Source organism: Arvicanthis niloticus, chromosome 21 (assembly GCF_011762505.2).
Source record: "Arvicanthis niloticus isolate mArvNil1 chromosome 21, mArvNil1.pat.X, whole genome shotgun sequence".
Lineage (NCBI taxonomy): Eukaryota > Metazoa > Chordata > Mammalia > Rodentia > Muridae > Arvicanthis > Arvicanthis niloticus.
This window is the reverse complement of record NC_047678.1, coordinates 18,712,211-18,733,285: the sequence shown is the minus strand read 5'-3', so window position 1 is coordinate 18,733,285 and position 21,075 is coordinate 18,712,211. Positions and strand designations below refer to the sequence as shown.

At 45.9% G+C, this 21,075-nt stretch overlaps 1 protein-coding gene across 6 annotated transcripts in view; it reads right to left on the bottom strand.

The window, feature by feature from the left end:
• The window catches only part of Nmnat3 (nicotinamide nucleotide adenylyltransferase 3), a 111,485-nt gene extending 105,117 nt beyond the window's left edge, over window positions 1–6,368 (bottom strand). For 3 of the 6 annotated variants that reach the window (XM_076917967.1, XM_076917968.1, XM_076917969.1), the window contains exon 1: window positions 5,941–6,367. Coding sequence is in view for 1 of the 6 variants with exons in the window: in XM_076917972.1 (XP_076774087.1) it covers window positions 5,209–5,234 (26 nt within the window). In the remaining 5 variants the exon portion in view is untranslated. Of the gene's footprint in view, window positions 1–5,208; window positions 5,313–5,940 lie in introns of those variants that run through there. The other 3 variants (XM_076917971.1, XM_034484637.2, XM_076917972.1) reach the window with 3 other exon arrangements.
• Between the last annotated feature and the right edge of the window lie 14,707 nt (window positions 6,369–21,075).

Below are 21,075 nucleotides of genomic sequence, written 5' to 3'. Positions count from 1 at the left end.
CATCGACCCTCCCCCCCCCACCCCCCATCCTCAGGAGCAAACTCCCTGGCCACTGGCAGAGCATAGATGGCTGTGGTCCCACACAATTAGGCTGAACTCTGTCAGCCTTGTCCCACATCCTGCCATCTCCAGGGCACTGAAATGGGGAAGGATCACCAAAAGCACATTCACTCTACTGCAGGAAGTCGCAACGCACCCTCCTGCCTGTGCTTGGTCCTGTGTTGGCACTTCCGTTTTTTTTTTTTTTTTTTTTTTTTTTTTTTACAAGAACAGTGTGTGTGTGTGTGTGTGTGTGTGTGTTGGGGTGAGGAGCTGATGGAGGTGGACGGCAGGTGGAAGATTGGCTCTAATTTAAAAGCGCTCTCAGTAGCTCTAAAGAGTCCCAGGTTGACTGATGGACACATTTACTCCTCAGCACCCCTTTCATAAATATCTACCACTTAACATGCGGTTTCAGGAGGCATAAATACCTCCTGTGTGTCAGCCTTTATGGATGGGAGATTGCCAGAACTATTTCTTTGCTCCATGGCCATGAGCCACACAATTACAATCCTATTAAAGCTGTGCCCTGGGAATCCAGCCCTTCCTCACTGCCCTTTGTGGCAGTTAAACACTCCCCACTAGGAGGAGTCAGGGGCCGGGCCTCCTGTGCCTCTTTGCTCTGGGTAAATGGGCAGCTCAGCTCTCTAAATAAGGTTCCCACTTGTCAACATCCCTGGCCAAGCAAATTATGTTAGTCTAATAATATTCAGGCATCGAAGATAATGTTTTCCATAGGTATTCCAGTCATGTCTTACCAGTTGAAGGCAGGCATGGTCTCCTTCACATGTGACTACTCTAGGAAGGCCAGGCTTACCCTGACACCATCAGCTTGGCCAGCTCTCATGGATACAGACAAGGCCCACCCTGTGGGTCAGCAGCAGGTCCTGTTGCCTTCCTTCCTCTGGGATGACAGGCCACTGGCTACCATACAGTCACAACTATGTGGACCTTTAGCCTGGTAGGCCTAGACACAGGAGAAAACAAGCTCTCTGGGCACTCTGTCCTTCAAAAGGAAGAGGGCTCCAGCACCCACCTCACCAGACATACCCTTAGATGAGTTAGTGCCCACTTGCTGCTTTGACTCAGCCTGAGGATGGGCAGTAATGACAAATGTGGTTTATGAGGAGATGACAAGCAAGCAGGAACTACATAAAGACGAGCAGTGAACACGAGGCCTACTCTCCTACTTGGAAGCTGGAGGCCCCCCCTTTTAAAAGTGCACATTCTTGGCAAGTTCACAAATCATTGTTCACCAGAATTTGTACAGAAATGTTCTTTGGTATTATAGTCTTCAAACCACTGTGGTGATTTACTGCTGTATGTCTGCTCATGAGCTCACGTCTGTCTTTCATAACCCTAACTCCAGTGTACGGGCTTCATGAGGGTCAAGACTGCCATTTCTGAGTCCCCAGTTAAATCCCTAAGACACTGGCTGGGGTATCTGTGTAAGGAAAGGATAGAAGGGGATGAGAAATGGCCCAGGTGCAGGGCTGGGACCTAGGAACATTTGGCCCCACAGCTATGGAAGAGCCCCAGCCAGAAGAGGCGGCATTAAGGCCTGCAGGTAGGTATCCCACCACTATGAGGAAGGCCTCGTTTGCTACAACTGTGTTTCTATAGCTACCCATGAATCAAGATTTCAGGGGTAGCTGTGGCCAGAGGCAAGGAGGAGGAAGACCAGGCACTGAGATGGTACCCCTGGATGGCAAGACAGGACAATTATGACTTCCTGAAGATGTGGGTATGCTCAAGCCAGGCACATTTCCTCTCAAAGCCATCACCTCAGGTTTCCTCACAGTGTGTTCCTACATCCACATTGGCCATGGAATGCATGGCTAGTCTGAGCTGGGGATGCAGCCCAGAGGAAGAGCCCATGAGGTCACGGATTTAATCCCCAGCACTGAAGAGAAAACAGAAAGACACCCGTGTATGAGGGAAGGTGCAGTCACAATGGTGTTTAGCTAGTTAAACACCATTCCACACAGGGTTTGCACGGCTAACACGTGGGGTGGGAGCTGCTGGCCCGAGGCCTGCCCTGTGGAATGGGATCTGTCCATCTTTACTAGGGAGCGATGATGAATGAGCACAGACAGACACTGGTCAGGACAAGCCACTTTATTTAAGAGCTCTGACAGCCTGAAGTGGTTTAACATAGATGCTTGGAAGATTTATCTAGATGATAAAACACCTGCACTCAAAAGGCACATAAATTATGATTTTTCAGGTTTTATTTTTCCTTTATGAGGAACATTATACAGACTGAGCAGGTTATATTTAGGAATATATATATATACACACACATATACATACATATATATATATATATATATTATATATATGCAAGTAACAGCAATTATTGAAAAAAAGAGGCCATGAATCTGAGAAAAGAGCAAGGAGGGGTGTACGGCAGGGCTTAGAGGAGAGACAAGAAGGGAGAGATAGTACAATTATAATCTCAAAAAGAAAAAAAATTATCTCATAGTCAAATGTTTTAAGGAATTAGAGAAACATACATGAGGTTGACAACCCCTCACACATGTGGCCTCGCTGTCTGGAGTGTGTCTGCTACCAGAAAGGGCTGATTTGGAACTGAATTTGGAACTGAGGTCATACATCTGTGACCTTCATTTTCCTTGTGGTGGTGGTGATCTGTGGGAAGATTCATAAACATAATATAATTCCAACAGCTACTACTGACTGAGGATTCTCCCACACCCCAGCTATCTACTTATCTTGCTGACTACGAACTGGGTATGATTCCCATATTGCAGATGCTAAGACTTCCAGCATAGGCTGTGTTATCTGATTGGAAAACCATGGGGTTATCTATCCATCAGGCTGCCTTCTGTAAGAAAGGGTTTAGCCCTCTGCAAATGCTTAACCATGTTAGTTACTTTTTTTCCTGCTTTCACACACACACACACACACACACACACACACACACACACACACACACACTTAAATGTTTGGGGGTTCATTTTCACTCGTTCATGCACTCATCAGTTAGTATATTTTGAGCACGGCTGCCCAGTGCAGGGGTTACAGTGCTCCACAGCTCCCAGGCTACTTTGTGAAAGAGACCAGTCTCAGGCAATCATCATAAGCACACTACTGTATTCACAAAGAGAACAGAGGTCAGTTAGGGCAACAGTAGCCCCCTGCTGGGGACGCATCCGGTCATGAGTTAAAGACAAGCCCTGAAGGCAATTTTAGACCTTTTAACTAGTTCCTCCATTTTTTTCCTTCTGTGTTTTTTCTGGCCCGTCTTCTCTGACTCTTGGCCCTTTTGACAGTGTGTCTATGCTGAGGTCCACTATCATACAGGACATGCCTCTCATCTGGAGGCTGGTGCTTTCAGGAGGAAACCCTTGGCATAGATAACTCACCCCCCACTAATCACCCTGCCCAGTTCCTCACCACCCCACCCGTTCTCTCCACTTTATCAGTGTTTGCTCACATAGGGAATCGGCAATACCAGTAGCATAGTAACTCCCTACACGGTGGGGACTTCTCCAAGCGTTCTGGGTACTCAGAGCCCAGAGACCTCTAGAGTGGGCACTATTATTCTTGTTTTAGTTTATTTGGGAAAGGAAAGGGTAGGAAATTAGTATTTCTCCAGCGCAGAACTACATGCCAAGAACCTACTGAGCCCACACAACCCTCACTACTCTGAGAATAAGCCACCTCTTCAGAGCAGTTACAAACTATAGACGCACATCTATGGCCACCACATTGAAGCCTCTCTTCCTGTCTTGGCCAGCATACTGCCATAGTCCATGAGAAGGAACAAAGGGGCCGCACCAGGGCTGCTCTTTCTCCTTTCCTTCCAACATCCTATTAACAATCCTCCTTTGACCATAATCCAGCGATGTGGGCTCTTCCCCTAAGTGTGTTTCCCCATCTCTGGCTCCTCATTCTGTTCTCTTCTACATTAGTAGTGTGGACAAGACCACAGAGGACATCAGGATCATTCAAGGCATAAGATATACCAAGTCTCTTTCTTCATTAATTGCTGTTAATACATATATATATATATCATATATATAATGTAAATGTATGTATGTGTATATACGATACATATATACTATATAATACATGTATGCAATATATACATACATTATATATACATATATAATACATATATATGCATTAACAATAATTAATAAAGAAAGAGGTATGAATTTGAGAGAACAAGGAGGGATATACAAGAAGGTTTGGAGGGAGGAAAGGGAGAGATGGTGTAACTATATTACAACCTTAAAAATATAAAAGAAATAATATAAATACACACATGTAAATACCAAGCAGCTGACAGGTGTTTCCTAAAGCACTCTCTCAAATCTGCGCTGTTCTGAGGGGTCTTCAGCAAGGGACCAGCAGAGATGCTGCCTCTGGGGGATCTTCTGGCTGATTTTATTGAGGGACACCAAGGGCTGAAAGCTGCCTGGGAAGGAGTAGAAGCTCTTGGGGCTGGCAAGATCAGGTGGAGCTTGCTGGGAAATGTGTATCTAGACCAGCAGTTCTCAGTCTGTGGGTCACAACCCCTTTGGGGGTCACACAGATATTCTGCACAGCAAATATTTAAATTATAATTCATAACAGGGGTAAGATTACAGTTAAGAAGTAGCAATGAAATAATGTTATGACTGGAGGCCACTGCATGAGGAACTGTATTAAAGGGTTGCAGCATCAGGAAGCTTGAGAAGCACTGACCTAAATGGAAGCAAGGCAGCTTTCCTCACCAGGCTCAGGGTCAGCACGGCAAGCGGCCAACCCTGAACAGGCCCCTTGTATCTGGCTTCTCTGAACCCTTAGTGTCCAGGAAAAGGCATGAGCCAGTGTTTTCCAAAAAGTTGTTGAACCAGTCCTCAACCTAGAGAACAGGCTGGATGGTGAGTCTGCTCATACGTCAGAGGGGAACACGCTAAGGAAGAGGAGGTAAGCTTGCTCTGAGACAGACACCTCAAGTTCAGTCTTGAGGAGCCTAGACTCCTTGCAAGATACCTTCACCGATGCTGCGCCTGTGCTGTCCTGAACGGCTCTGGCAGCTGCTTTCCACAAACCCATTCCCCAGTAGTACAAGCAATCCCATCTTAGAACAGTGGCTTAAGAGACTGCAGAGGTAAATGCCCTTGACCAAAAGCAAGGAGGGAAGCCTTTATTTACCTTGTGCTTCCAACATCACAATCCATTAATGATGGAAATCCAGGCAGGAGCTGAAGCAGAGGCCATGGAAGACCGCTGCTTCCTGGCTTCTCCTTGGTTCTCCAAGGCTTGTTCAGCCTATTACAACTAAGGACCCTCACTGGGATCAGGGCCTGGGGGGGGGGGGGGGGGGAAAGGGGGAGGCATGGGAAAAAGTGTGGTGGAACCGCCCACTGTGGGATGAGCCCTTCTGCATACATTATTATTCAAGGAAACGCCCCCATACCTTCTTGGCCAGGTTAGTCTAATAGGAGCAACAGTCTGATGGGGGCATTAAAAAACTCCAGGTTCCCTCTTTACAGATGACTCTCACTCGTTGATAGAAGCTAACCAGGACGGGAACTCGCAGACTCCAGCTCTCTGCTGGATGATCCTACTAAACCTCCTTTCCAAGCCTTATTTTTCATCTGGAATTCGGTCTTTAGCTCCAGCAGGTTTTGCTGACAGGAAACTTGATAAAACTTCTCCAGCACCCTGCGCTTTTATTTACTTATTTTAAAAATTATCTCCACAGCTCCTATTAACTTGACCTGTCATACTTTAATGTGTGTGGTTTATCTTTGCTGGAGGTCTCCTCACTAGTCCGTGCTCCGCGGGGTGGCACGCTCCACATTACGACAAGATCGCTAGAACCCCGGTTAGGCCAATGGAAAGAGAACACTGGACAACACGCTGTAATTGTTATACACTTACTTTTAACTGACTGTAAACGTGAGGGATCCGAACCCGGGTCAGCCGGATCCTATCCGTCAGAAACGTGATCCGGTTCTGCGCTCCGCAGCCATCCGACGCCTGCGTGCGCGCGCGCTCCCGAGTCGCCGCCGCCGAGAGTCACGTGGGCCTGGTAGTTACGCGGCGACTCCAGGCTTCGTGGGCACCCACGCGGGCAGAAGCAGGCAGCCAAGGCCGCTGGCTGTGCTACCTGCGCGTCGCGGGGCTCCGCGGCGGCACCGGGAGAAGCTCGGAATGTCAACAGGGACCAGAGACCCGCGGATCTGCTGCTCGACCAGGGTGTGGAACAGGTCGCCGGGCAGATCGCCCCAAGACTAACTAGCTTTGACCCAGGCTGGGGGCGGAGCCCCGATTGAACTTGACCTTGAGCGCTGGGCTTCCCGCTGTGGGCGGAGCTCTAGGGAGTCGGAGCCGAGCTTTGCCCCGCCCCTCTCAGCGACCTAAGACCACGCCTAGTGCCCCGCCCCCGCTCTTCAAGTCCCCAGTAGATTGTAATCTGTGGCCTTTCTGCTCTGTGTTTGTTTGTTTGTTTGTTTGTTTTTGGTTTGGTTTGTTTTTTTTGTTGTTGTTGGTTTGGTTTGGTTTTGTATTCCGTTTGTTTCTTTTATGTAATTTTCACTCTGCTTTTTAAAAGCCTGAATTAAAAATACATCAAGCAATGTATGAACAGTTCTTAAAGTATAAAATAGCTACTTATAATGAAAGCAACAAACCCCTCCTGCTCTGCCTCACTCAGCCCTTTTTCATCAGTCCCTTCCGTGGATAGTCACTTTTTGTCGCAAAAAAAAAAAAAAAAAAAAAAAAAATAAAGAAAAAAATAAAAAAAAAAAAAAGAAAAAAGAAAGGAAAGAAGGAAGAAAAAAAGAGCTTACATAGCGATTTCTTGATTTATCTATTGACTTTCTGCCATGTTAGATGAGGATTTACTCTCTTCCTGTGCCCCTGCTTCCCTCTTCTGACACATTTACGCCTCTATTCTCCAGCTCTGCCCTGGTGAGGATAAAGGTTGTGGGGGGGATGGGATTCTGACGCTGACACAGTTTGGGGGAGGGGAAAATGAGGGCTATTTTAGAAAAAAAAATACAATTAGGCCTTTTTGGCGAGTATATTCATTCATACTAAGAAACTGCAACGGAATCCGTGGAGATTTAGGTCCTACTCCCAGAGGTCTTTATGTAATTTAGAACCTTAATTTGCTTCGCTAATGCAGAGTAGTTTCTCAGCCTCTCATAACCCTCTATAACTACCCAGCACTCACAAGAAGCTTGCCGGGAGGAGTCCTGAAGAGCAAGTTCACCATGGCCTGTCAATCCTGATGGAGTGAGTTGGAATGTGGGGGGGGGAAAATCAAGGATGATGTCAAGGCTTTGTGAATGCTAAACATTTAACCTCCCCCCTCCTAGCCCTGTGATAAATCAGTGATAAATCAGCCCTTGGGTGGGGAGCGCTTTGTGAAGTAGCTCTGGACCCTGTTTCTGTCCTCAGTCCCCCCCCCCCCCATGCTCCTAGGCTCTTAGGAAAGGCCACACCTTTGTCATTTATTAGTATGTGGGCACACAGGTAGCCCCACTAAGTGCCCATGGAAAGGATTCCTCCCCACTCAGGTAGTAGACCCCCGTGCCCTTTGGTTTTCTTCTGGGGACTTAGAGTACAATGCATCTACATAAAGTGTGCCTGAGCAAGCAGCTTCACCTACTTGGGGTTTTAGTTTCCTTCCCTGCAATCAGCAGAAACAACCCTCTACCATGCTGGCTTTGGAGGCAGTTCAAGCAGTACAATAGTGTACAGCATCCTTTGGATAGTTTCTTACCGATGCCAGCAGTGTAGGTGGTTTGTCACAATTGGGAGGTTTCTGTGAGTATGTGTGGTATACGCTCCTAAAGGTTGGTTTGCTTTCATAAATTAATCAAAAGCCAAGTCTTTCTGAGTCAGGATCTGGGGCTATCTCGAGGCAGAGACTAGACGCAGCCAGCCAGAGAGACTGAACAATGACTTCTCCTGAAGAAGAAGCATTCTACTCTGTATCATTAAAGACTAGGTCTGGCTGAAGAGAAGGCTGGGCAAGGAGCAGTGTGTGCTTTTGGAAGTCAGCACAAACCTCACATAACAGCCAGGCTTTAGCTAACAAAGTGGAGAGAGGCTGGCCTGAGAAACCCAGTCTGGACAGAGGCCTAGCTGCTTTTATTCTGAAGGGGAATAACTGGATCCCGGTCACAGCTGGCTACTTCATCGTAAGTAGAATGGGAGCCTATGGGCAAATTTAATTTCTCTACCACGCTGTTCACTAAAGGAAGACATCTAGAAATGCCATCCTAGAAAGGCAAAGGAGTCTCTCCTAAGTAGACTACAGTCCAGGCAGTTGAGTGAAAGTTTATGCACAAGGTATACGATTGCAGGTAAAGAGAATGGACAGGGAAAGTTCACAGTGGGGAGGCATTGTAAAGCCAGCACTCCTGTGTAACAGGTCACGAGAATCAGTGTAATCTTGAAGGAATAGTCTAGAAATCAGTATGCTTTACATGAACGTGGTTTGTGATTAACCCACCCAAGGAAAGTCTGCGGGAGTCGGGTCCCCAAGGAATAAAAATAAGCTGACAAATTAGCTTGTGTGTTTTTGAACAATTCAGAAATCATTTCTAGGCATAAAATTATGCTTACCTACACAAGATCAACGAATGTGTAACTGTGCTTGGGTCTTCTGTCAGTTAACATGTTCTGAGGATGTTTCCCTTTCCGGGAGCACTTTGGACAGCTATTAATGTATAGTTAGCTGAGAGTGATTGTCTCAGGCTGTGTTCCGAGGACCTTCTGAAGAGCTGGTCCTCGGAACAGCTGTGCATGGGACCATTGACTGGCCAACCTCCGAATTTAGTGGGGCGTTCTTTCTTACCTTGACTTCTAAGTTCTCATTCAGAAAGAGTAAGCTTTGGTTGAATAATAAAAAAAAAAAAAAAAAAAAAAAAATAGGATGTGTGAAAAGAGACCGGTGGACTTTAAAAATGACCAAAGATGGCAGGCATTTCAACCACTGCAAGTGCTTCAGAAGGGGGTCGCTCTCTTACAACCAAAGACCAGACAGCATTCATGGCAAGCCTTTTATGGCTACTGAAGTAGGCCTCCACTAGAAAGCTTCTATGTTGAGCAAGAATGACAAGCCTTTTAAACTCTGAATCAATCCACACCATACAGAAGCCAGACTGGCTTATATCACAATTAGGCTAAAATCCTAAGTCTCACCCGTGGCCTGCATAGGCATAAAAATGTCCTTAGCTAAGGCTCTCATAAATTACACCATGCACATTGACCCATCCTAATCTTCACTCTCCTTGGTTCTGCTGCTCTTTCTTGGGACACTGTTGGAGTTTTAATGCAAAATGTCCCCCATGTGCTAGTGTTTTGTACACTTGATGGCAACTTTGTGCATTTTTGGTAGGCCGTGGAAACTTTAGTGCTTCGCTGGCTGGCATACCACACCACAAGGGGCAGGCATTGACGATGATAGCATAGGGTCTTCTGACCCTCCCTGTTTTCTTGATCTGGCAGGCGATAACAAGTCACACACCACAAGCCCCCACCACGATCTGCTTCAGCCACCATGCTTTCCCCAGTGTGCACACAGTGGCTTCCTCCCTCTGAACCACAAACCCAAGTAGATCCTTTCTCCCTTAAATTGTTTGGGTCAGGTGTGTAGTCCCAGCAAGGAGAAGAGAAAGTAATACAGGGGCACTGGTTGTCTGTACCAGAGCCAGAACAGTACTTCTCACACACCCACGGATTTGCTCTGCCTACACTCAAGGCCAGCTGCCCAACTCAGTAGCTTTCCAGTCAGCCAGGCTGCCCTCAAGGAAACACTCCCATACACCACACCCTTTCATAGTATCTTTAACCAGCCTTTGAGGAAAATTTCTACTTTTTAACCTGTCTTTCTCACTTTAGTAAACAGTCAAAAGGGGCTGACTCTTCTTGATATATTCCCACACCTAAGAAAGTGCTTAGTACGCAGCAAATATTCAAAAATCATGTGTCAAACAAATGACCAAATACAGAAGTGAATTGGGTGAATGACAAGAATATTGTGAATAAACACAACCCCAAAAGTCATTCTAAAATTCAGACTTTCAACTAGCGGAGGCCGGGTTTTTCCCACACTAGAAGAAATTGTTGGAGCACAGGAAGGGGAAGATGAAAGAGGCTGAGTTGCATCCCATAATTTGATTCATAATTACAGCTTGAGTTCTTGAGTGAGAATTTTCCTATTTTATATTTGACCCCAGTGTCTGTGTTAAATATTTAAGTAAAGGTTAGCTTGAAAGGCTGCATACTCATTTAAAAGGAGTAAAAAGAAAAAAACCAGGTTCCCCTGGTCATATGAATAATTCAGAATGGTGTTCCATGGATTCTGTTGGTGTTGGCGTGCCTGTGATGGTAACTGGTTACCTGAAAATAGAGGCCTTGATCAAATATTGAAGATCTCACTTCTTTTCATTTTTTGCATGTTTCGTATTCCTGCCCCTCACTTTGTTTTAGCTCTGGAAATCGTACAATTCACACCAAAGCTAATAGAAGTGTTTCATGGATTATTAAATGCAACTAAGCAATGAGCTGTTTCTAGAACATAAGGCCAGACTGAGGCCACTTTGCTGTTCTAACAAATAATTTTTCCTTGAAGGTGCAGACTCTGAGTTTACAAACTGCGTCTCTTCCCTGCACTCTGAGCTTTTTGTAAGGCAGATGCAAGTCAGCTGAGGAGGGGGCCCTCCCTTGGACAGTGCATGCTTCCTCAGATGTGTCTCCTGGGTCTAATTCAGATGTTTACAATTAAACACAGCCAAAAGGAGAGGGTTGCAAATTAAGGCAGGAAGATGCCAACTAGTGCCTGTCTGCTCCTGGAAACCTTGGGCTGTGGCACAACCCATAACCAAGAAGGTCTCCCTAGGCTTGGCTGTCCTAAAGAATCGTAGTGATAGCACCCCATTTCTGAAGTTAGCTTTCCTAATGCAGCGTCAGTTGAAACCTGCAATTAGGCTTGGATATTCATTTGGACCTCCTTGGTACCAAGGTCGTCACCTGTAAGTGATCAAAACTGCAGTCGTCATTGAGAAAAGAAGAGACTTTGGGACCAATCCATCATTTGGAGATGAACATTAGTGCCCTATGAAAGAAGGTGATTTTTCTCAAGGTCACACACAGCCAGCCAGTAATGGCATGCATGTGTCACTCAGATTTTTGTTTGTGTGTTATAAACAGCAGAAATAGTCTCTTCTCAATGAGGAGAATGGGCTTTACTGGCATAAATGGTCCTTCAGAACTTGCAGGTCAACTGGCCATCTGGGCTAAGAAGGGGATGGGAAGAAGGCAGCTCCAAAAGCTAGAATGTGAACCTTTGGCAAACGAGCCCTAAGTGAAAATGGCCTAATTGGAATGCACTGCAAGGATACATGATTAAACTCCAGATGCTTCTTCTGGCCTTGTCACACTCACATGCTGGGGCAAATCCTGAGAGAGGCCCTCCTGATTGGCTAGTACTAAGACACACTCCAGTCCACAGTCTGGGGAAGGCATTTGGCTTTGGGTGCTGAGAGGAAGATGTCTTAATTTATTCTCCTTCTGAGACTCATTATAGCGGGGACCATATCCCGGGATGCTGTTAGAGGAGAGCAGGGAGTAGAGAAGCCAGATGCAATGACAATCTCATTTAGTTTATAGAGTGGCAGCTCCTCGTACAGCTGAAAGTGGCCAGGAGATGCAAACTGGGCTTGGCTTGGGTCAATTAGGAAGGCTCTGCTTTCCAAATACAGGGCGCATAACTTGATTTCTTCTTCCTTAGCCCATGGAATGTGGGTATGATCCTGGAAGCCAGGCATCCATCTTAAATCTGTGTGCTGACAAACAGAACATCTAGAGCTCCCTGCTGAGAATGGAGGAGTGGGCAAATGAAGTCGGGTTAAATACGCCATAGCTGCTACACCAACGCCGAGGTTCCTCTCTTGCCACTTCCTACAGGAAGACTGAATGTTGCCTTGACCAAGTCACTGAACTTAGTAACACAGTCTAAAGCAGGCCCCTAGTATAAATGGATTCTAAAATTCAGGTCTTTTGACTCTCTATGCAGCATCATTCTTTCTACTTACAAAGACACAATTCTTGACTTTAAGGTCAATTTGAGGTTGTATTATACAACATTCTCTAGTGGATCAGACCCAGTATGATTTATGAAGCTATAGAAAAGAGGATCTATTATGGGAATTGGCTTCTGTGACTATGGAAGCTGTAAAGTCCTACAATCTGTCATCTTCTGCTAGTTGGAGAGACAGGAAAACTGGTGGAATTTAGTCTGAGTTTGAAGGTTTGAGAGGCTGGAGGGGGCAGGTGGGGGGGTAGGGAGTAGGTGGGGGTTCAAAAGCAAGGATATTGGGATAAGAGCTTCAAAGTCTGAAGGCAAGAGAAGAAAATATTGATTGCCCTAGCTCAACTCAAGGAAAGAAGGCAATGAGGGAGGGAACCAAAGGAAGGAAACAGGATCCCTGATTGAAACGCCAGTCTCCTCTGAGAGCACCCTCATCCTCATTCCACCCAGAAACAATGTCTTTCCAGTCTCCGGATATCATTTATTGAAGTAAAGTTGACATGCAAAACTTAACCATCACAGAGGTTAAAGTCAAAGAAACTAGAAAGCAAGAAATTTACTCGGGTAAAAATTTTTTTTATTTTTAATATATGCATCTGAAAAGAGAGTGGGTGTCCTTGGAACTCAGAAGGAGGTGTTGGATCCCTTTGAGCTGGAGTCTGAGGTGGTTGTGAGCCACCTAACATGGGTGCTAGGAATCACACAGGAAGAGCCACAGGTGTGCTGATCTGCTGAGTCACCTCCATGGCCCTGTAATCCATCCTTAGCAGTTAGGATTATAAGGATGGCAAAAACCAGGTTCAAAGGACAGCACCAACCCAGGCTGTCTTGCCCTCCCTCTTGTCCATGCCCTCTGTGTACTGTGACCATTCCCTGATGTATGTTCATCTTTTCTCCTCTCTCAGCTCATAAAGAGACTCAACTCTCTCCTATCTTAGGGGGAAAAAAAATCTTCCCTTTACCAGAGACCTCTTTAAACACATCCTCACCTCCTCTTCGAATCTATGCTTTTCAAAGGAGGGCTCTGCCCACATCTTCTCTCTTCCATCTAATCCTCAGCCCCCAGCATCTAGCTCTGTCCTTGCCTGCACCCAGAACTGCTTGCTGGCTGTCAGTTCCTCCCATCACATCCTTTTCCTGGCTTCCCTGGATCCGTGTACCACACCAGATGATGGAGGTCCCCGGCTTCATAGGTGGAAACTCCTCCTTTGGCTGTGACCTTGCATTCTCCCACTCTTCTTCTTGTGTCTTGAGATGTTTTTGTCTTGCCAGGTGTAACGTACATGAATTTGGTAATTATCATATGTTGTTTGAGCTCAGTTAGAGGTTGTCTCTGAAGCAGTGTTACTTCACCCTAGTTCAGACCCAAGTGTGATTGCCTCAAAGTATCCTCCGAATCCCCTTGTCTGAGGATGAGCTTGGAACTACCCACTCTATGGCAGGGAAGGAACAGAACAACAAAACCATCAGGGATAAAAACATCAAAGCCTTGAAACACAGCTAGAAGGTAAACCACAGAGGTTACAATAATTTATCTCATGATGTAAAAAAGCCTCCAGTGGGAAAGAGAAGCTAAGAAGGAGTTCAGCCCTGGGGAGCTCATCTATGGAGAGAAAGCTTAGCAGAGAACGCGAGTTGACTTCAACTCTCCCAGTCAGTTCCTATTGGATAGTGCTAGCACCCAAATTGACTACACTATCTCATACACTCTGTCATTTTACATGACAGCCTCACCAGAGGGGATATTCTGTTCCTTCTTTCTTGATTGGGACCTCTAGCTGGCTGCCTTAATTGGGCTTTCCTAGCCCATTTCTGCTAGATGCTTGCAAGTCCCCATTTGGTGACATTTTTCTACTTATCGTTTACTGTTTAAGTTTTTACTTTTGCTTGCTATGTTGTTAATAAACTCACTCACTCAAAATGGGAAGTATGGCAATTGTAGATCAGTCAGAGCATCAGGACTGTCCATCAAGGCACCACAAAAACCTTACCTGGCAAAATATTGCACCCCTCTTTGGAAAGTGAACCATGAACACAGCAACTAAGACACGTCTTAAAAATGGTGACATTTACTCATTTCCTCATCCAAGACCTGATAGGATTGAGGAAGGACTTCCCACTACATGTGAACCCATAGCTTCTGGCTTATTTCTGTCTGCTTCTGTCACAGCTTCTCAATGGTCTCCCAGAGAATCTCCTTTCCCAGTACTTTAGCCAGAATATGCTTCTTCTGTTGGTATTTCAAGAAGTCTTGGTGATGGTTTGGTCTGTGTTCTAAATGTGTGTACAAAGCATACCATAGGCCCCGCTTTGTATTATATCCCAAAGAAGCTTCTATGGCAAAGTGCAGATCACATACCACTGCTTCTGTTTACTGATCTGGAGGTAGTGGAACCTGCAAAAAATGGATCCTATTAATGAGGACTAAAGTCTTGTGCAATAGCTAGCTTTAATTAGAGCATCAGACAATTTATACTCTGGGGATTAAGAAGAATCACACAAGTGAAGTATACGATCACAAGGATGAGCCACACGTGGCAAGGATGAGCCACAGGTTTTTCCATAGAGGCAAATAAACAAATAACAATAGTCAGCTGTAATGAATAATTTGAAGTAAACTCATTCCTATCCACTATACCTGGGAGGAACACAAAAGCATAATCCTAATGATTTCATGTTTTTGAAGAAACTGACATCTCAAGACTCATGTCATGTTTTCTCAAGCACTCAGAACTCCCCTCTGAGGACTCCATTCTTTGTGTTCCAACATACCTCCTCCCATTATTCCACCATGCAGCCTTTCCAGATCCATATACCTGTGGACACGTCATGTTGCTTTCTACTGTCCAGCAAGGCTCTGTTAACCCATTTGCATATTGGCACTCTTTCTCACAGCCAGCAGAATGGCCCTACCAAGTCTATTCAGATCTTGAAGGGCCACATGACCTGTCCTGATCTTTCCTACTAGCCACAGAATACTTAGTAATGCCCTGCTTCAGGCAAGACTTGTAAAAAGATGGCAGAACTCTCCCTTCAGTAAAGTCACATCTCTGACTAACAAAAAGACAAATAACAACATCCACTCTCAAACCACATAGCTCTCAGCAGAAGAGATGAGCCTACTAACTCTTCCTTCCCTCTATCACCCCACTTTTGGGCTGAGTTGGTTCTCCAGGAGGCAGATGCTAAAGTGGACACAGAGGTCCAAAAGGTCTACAAAGGATGACGTATTCGGAAGGCAAAGTAGAAAGCAGGGTTAGGAAGGGGGATTCTCAGCTCTGGATGCTGTCCCTCAAGAGAAGTTCTGCCTTGGGTAGCAGTGGCCAGGCAATGACCTCACCTGTGCTTGGTCACTAGCTGTCTGGTAACATAATGGCCTTGATGTGAGAGCAAGACAGGCAAAAAGACAGCTGGAGACCACTCACATCTCAAAGCCAATCCTTTCTGAAGGCAGGCCTGAGCACTGCCTTCACTGAGGCACTGCTTGTCCCTTTGGGCTAGGCCTCCTGTCCATAAGGATGTTTTCACGGGAACACTACCTATACAGGACTACTAAGCCAAAGTTACTGGCAAAATGGGGTAAGCTGGAGTTAAATATGTAGTGGAAAAAAAAGTTCTTCCCCACTTCCAAATACCAGATCCTAGAATGGAAGACTTTCTGAGGTCCTCCTGTACCTAGCAGGAGGCTCTGCTGGGTACTCTAGTGTTGAGGCCCGTACTGCCTGGCTTGGCAGCTACTGTGTTGCAGGCCATCCTGCCCCATGCTTTGGGGCCAAAATGTCTCGGACTCCTCTGTTGCTCTGGTCCTCGGGTCAGGGCCTAGCAAGAGATGCAAAGAATGGAGACAAGACAGGGTGTGTAATCAAGTCCCATTTCTCTCATTTATTGTCTCTCTTATTGTCTCTCTATTGTCTCCCCTTTTCTTTTATTGTCTCTCATTGTCTCTTATTGTCTCCCTCTCTGAAGGGAAGTCCTGGGTATTTATATACTTTGTCACATGCCTTGTAGGCTCATGGATACCATGTGCCTTGCAGGTGTGGATATGACATATGCCTTACAGGCGTGTATAGCGTGGATAGCACGTGCACCGCACACCTTGCAGGTGTGGATACCACGTGCACCTTGCAGCTGGGTACTAAACAGCAAAACAAGATATGTGGGATAAACAAGATATTTATCAGAGTGTGCTCAGCTATTGTAGGCTGTTAAAAACCAAGTCTCACGTCAGGGTATATGGCTGGAGATGGTTGCAAAGCTGATAGCCGCTTTCTGCTCTAAGTTGGCTCCCAACACCATAGCTCCATCCTCTTCCTGGGCTCCTCCCTCCATCTTCCTGGGATGCACATGTTGGTGTGCTCAGACCTCCTGCTAGATGAATAAACCAGGGAATGAATGTATTGCAGAAATAAATGAGGCAAGGAGTGGTGGTCCAGATGAAAGGCAGCAAGAAGAGGCAAGACCCTTCAGCATCCGAAACACAGCACCCAGTCCCCACAGATGAGGTGAGACTGACCCCCAGCTGGGGATGCTTTACAGGATCAGTTGCTGCCTCCTTTGGCTGCGGAGCAGTCTGTTTTCTCTCCTGCCTAGTTCTGAGTGCAGAGGGCTCTAGTGTTCAGTCTGAGCATGCGGCTCCTGGCTTAAGTCCCCATCTCTCCCTAGAAGGCAGTGTTGCTAATGGCAGAGAGCACAGATTGCTTGGGAGGGCCATGTGGCTTCCCTGGTCTCAGGCAGAAAGGTGGTAATTGACTGAGCTACCTGGAGCTTCCCTTCTGTTCGTCTTTATTGCTTCATACTGTGCCCGGATGGCATCTGAGGCTGCGGTTTCCAGTTTTGGCCACAGCTGGTGGAGGCTCACTCCCCTAGAGAGGAGGAAAGAGGCCAAGCGCTCCTTCCTCATAGTCTAGAGATGACTCAGAGTCATGCACTAATTGGCCTGCATGTCCTTGGGCCTTTCCAAAGCCTGTGGTGGGGGAGACTCTGGCAGGCAGGAAGCCACTGTGCCAGCATATTGTGGATAAGATAGTTATCCCGAGATCATTTTCAAATCTCTGCGTAAGTGGAACTTCACTCTAGTGGTTTGGTGAGGATGTCCCCTACTTTTTCCTTCTAAGAGGAGGATGTATGGGAAACTCTAGCCACCCCTACCTTGTTTACACACTGTCCTTCTTGGGAACATTGCTTTGTAGAAGCAGAAGAGAGACTCATGGAGAAGCATAAGCTGGCCCAACCAACTCCACACACTTGGGCATAGAAGTGCCATATCCTATTCCTCTGTGTTTTGTTAATCAAGTCCAGTGCTATTTATAGGGACCACAGGTCAAGGTCCCCAGACCTCTACCATGGCCCTGTGTCACTTCCCTCTCAGGGTAGCCAGGCCCATTGAGCTGGACTGAAATGAGGAAAGCTTAGCTGGGGACAGGCAAGCACAGTGCAGGGTCTTACTCAATGAGTGCCAGGGCAATGAACACATCTGGGAACAGTTTGAAGAACTGGTTCCCTTTATAGGGGTATGGTATTTATGTCCCCAGGGAGGTGGCCAGGGTTTGTGTGGTCCTGTATCATGAGCAATGGCAGGGATGTTACAAGATGCTTCATCTACATACTCAGGGCTATAGGGTCCTAGTTATGTGTGTGTGTTGGGGTGGGGGGAAAGGAGTGATATAAAGTCAAACAAGTAATGAAGCCTGTTAACTGTCCAGGTAATAATTCTTACTAAGGTTGAAGATGGGCATGCTGGCTTTATGGCACCAAGTTGGGTCCGGGAGGTGGCCAACTCCTGAGGTATCCAGAGTTGAAGCTCTCTCGACCCTTTCTCCATAACCCTGGGCCATTTCAGTCACTCAACCCACCCATCCAGGCAAGTCACAGGGCTGAGTCTGCTTTGGATGAGATAGGAACATGGAATTCACAGAACTCTCCCTAGAGGGGGCCATCTTGTAAGTCAATACTGTATGGACTTGCTCACACTTTCAAGGGAGAGTCAGGTGACCTGGTGAGGCCTGAGTGAGAATGCTTCCTGCAGGTGACGGAGACAATAGACAATAAGTCTCTGTACATATACTATGATTTAGTGGCTGAGAGGCCAAAGATCTAGTCTGACCTGCTTCTGCTCGCATGACCTTGAACAAGTTGCCTAACGTTTCTGAACTTCTAAACGAGAATATAAAATATCTCGTTACTGGGGCAGTTGTGAAGATTAAATCAGATATTGGCTAGGTGCATAGTACATTGGAGATTTTATTATGATAAAGCAGTTCATGCTAGCTAAAGACAATTTAGAAAATTTAGAAAAATAGGAAGAAATAAATAATGTTAAACTGTTCCTTGACACCTAAAGATAGCTGGTGTTAAAAACTTGGCATATTTCCTTCAAAAGATGAAAGCATGCTATTTTTAAAACTACAGCTGTTTCTGTTTTGGGGTGGAAGGACAGGGAAAGCATTTGTTTGGGGAGACACCTTCATGGGCTCATTGGCTCCCTTCTCTTGTTCTCCTTGACTAGTTAGTCTGCATGGGAAGTATTGGATAAAAGAGTTTTCTGAATTCTCTGCGTATTAATCAAGTAAGTTTTTCAGTCCTTTATTGGAAGCAGAGATATTTCATAACTGGGGCTCTGGAAGCTGGAAGAGGTGGGTTTGAGGGTGTTGGGATGCCTAAAAGATCACCCAAGACAGAGAGAGGTATGCTGGGAGAAAGTGAGGGATACGGAAAGAGTGCGCAGAGCCTGGCAGAGATAAGGAAAGATTGTGAATGGACAGGGGACGGTGCTGGATGCTTTTTACATCAACTTGATACAAGCTAGAGTCATTTTAGAAGACAGAACCTCAGTTGGGAAAATCCCCACCCTCCCCCGCCGCCATATTGGTTTGTGCTACATTTTCTTGACTGATGGTTAGTGTGGGAGGGCCAAGCTCATGGTGGGTGGTGCTATTCATGTGCTTATGGTCTCGGGTGCAGTAAGGAAGCAGGCTGAGCAAGCCATGAGGAGCAAGCCAGTAAACAGCACTCTTCCATGGCCACTGCATAGGTTCCTGCTTTAAATTCCTGCCATAATTTCTCTGGATGATAGATGGCAAGCTATAAAATGAAATAAATCCTTTTCTCCACAAATTGCTCTTAGCCATAGCGTTTTATCAGAGCTGAGAAAAGTGCTATACTTCTACCCAGATTACAGCCATTGTAGTTTAAAACCTTTTTCTAAAACCTGTTCCACCCAGCAACCTGAAGTGGAGGGTGCCCTGGAGAATGCAGAAGAGAGATGATTACCCTGAGGGTACTAAAGTGTTTAGGAAGAGGGGCAGGACCCTGGGTGGGCATTGAGTTCTCATAATGGGGATGAGTATCCCAGACAATCAGAGGGTTTGGAAGATGATGTCAGAGGTAGCTACTAGAAAAGTGGAATTCTCTTTTCTGATGGTGTCCTTGAAGTTCTCACAAAAGAGGCTTTGGATGCCTTCTTTCCTGTGAGTGGGGCTTGAGCCAGTATAGGATAGTGAAGAATTCTACAGTAAGAACAAGGTATTATAATAATACCCAATGGCACGTGTCTGTCTATGTATTTAACACAGTTAACCACACTGTCCACATCCTATGTAATTTGCTTTTTCTCCTAAAGCATTGCATTTCAGAGATCCTCCTGCATCATTAGAAGCGCCCTACGAACATTATTTTATCATTTAGGGCTTAAAAGACATCACCTCGCCCCCCCCCCCCCCGTACCTCCTCTGGCTCCCGCCGCCCACCTGCTTTGGTTTATGAATTTCTCTTGGCTGAGCTGGAGGAGGAGCCATTGACAAGGTCTTTGTGGGCCCCAATTATGGAAAACACGGACCGAGTCACAGGTGAGGGATTACCACACTCTGCCTGTTACGGAGCTGGCCGGAAGATGCTTCCAGAGTGCAGGTACCACTTTGCTATTTGCTGGCGTGGTTAATGAAAAGATGAAATTGGAGCCTATGAGCACAACATGTAGGCAGCACCATAATTAGCCCTTTGGAAGGTGAAGGATCCACTTTAAAATAAAAGAAAATAGCTTTGCTCCCACGATGAAATGGCAGCAATTTCCCAGCTAATGCAGAACCTGCAGAGTCTCTGTAATTATGTCCCCCAGGTCTTTTGTTCACTGTAATTCCTTCTTTTCTTTTCCTCTTTTTTCTTCTCTCTTTCTTCCTTTTTTTTTTCCTTCTAAGTAAATTCCCTTTGGTACACGAGGGCTGAATAATACTATTTGCAAACAGAAGGAAAAAAAAAAACCCTCTCTCTTACGCATGCACACACATGGAATGCATTTATCTTGAAATATAAAAAGAAAGAGGCAAGTATTTAAGTTCTTAACTTACTGTAGCCCTGCTGTTTAGAATTTAGCCGAACTTGGCCAGGGAAGATTGTTGTTGTTGTTGTTAGTGAAGAGCAGGCACCCTGAGCAAGAAATGGGAGGGAGGATGACTGACATTTAATGTGGCAAATTGCAGCCAAAGTGGGCAGCCAAGGAGGTGGACTCTGCCCAGATAAGACTAGCACCTCACTCTCTCTGCTTTACTTTTCTGATCTGTGCAGAACTATTTTCACTTTGTATGCTGCTCTCAAGTACATGAAAGTACCCCAGCACAGTAAGTGTAGCATGGCCAGGCCTCAACAGCACTGTTTATTTCTTTTGTCTTACGACCGCTGGATAAGCAAGTTTAAGAAGAGAATGTGAGCTGACAGGGGCTCACTAGTTCGAGGGGACTTGAATTGCAGAAGCCTGGCAGATCACCAAAGGGAGAATCTTTTGATTTTTCTCAGAACAGGTCTCTTCAAAGGTTTTGTAATAAATAATATTGCACATACTATTGTCTCTGTCTTAAAGAGGCATAGCATCTTGCCCAAGGCCACAAGTCCTTGCCAGTGGCCGAGCACAAATTAAGTCTCATAATCTGATCCTAGCCTTCATGTGCATCTCTCTGCATACTTGCTCAAATCCCATA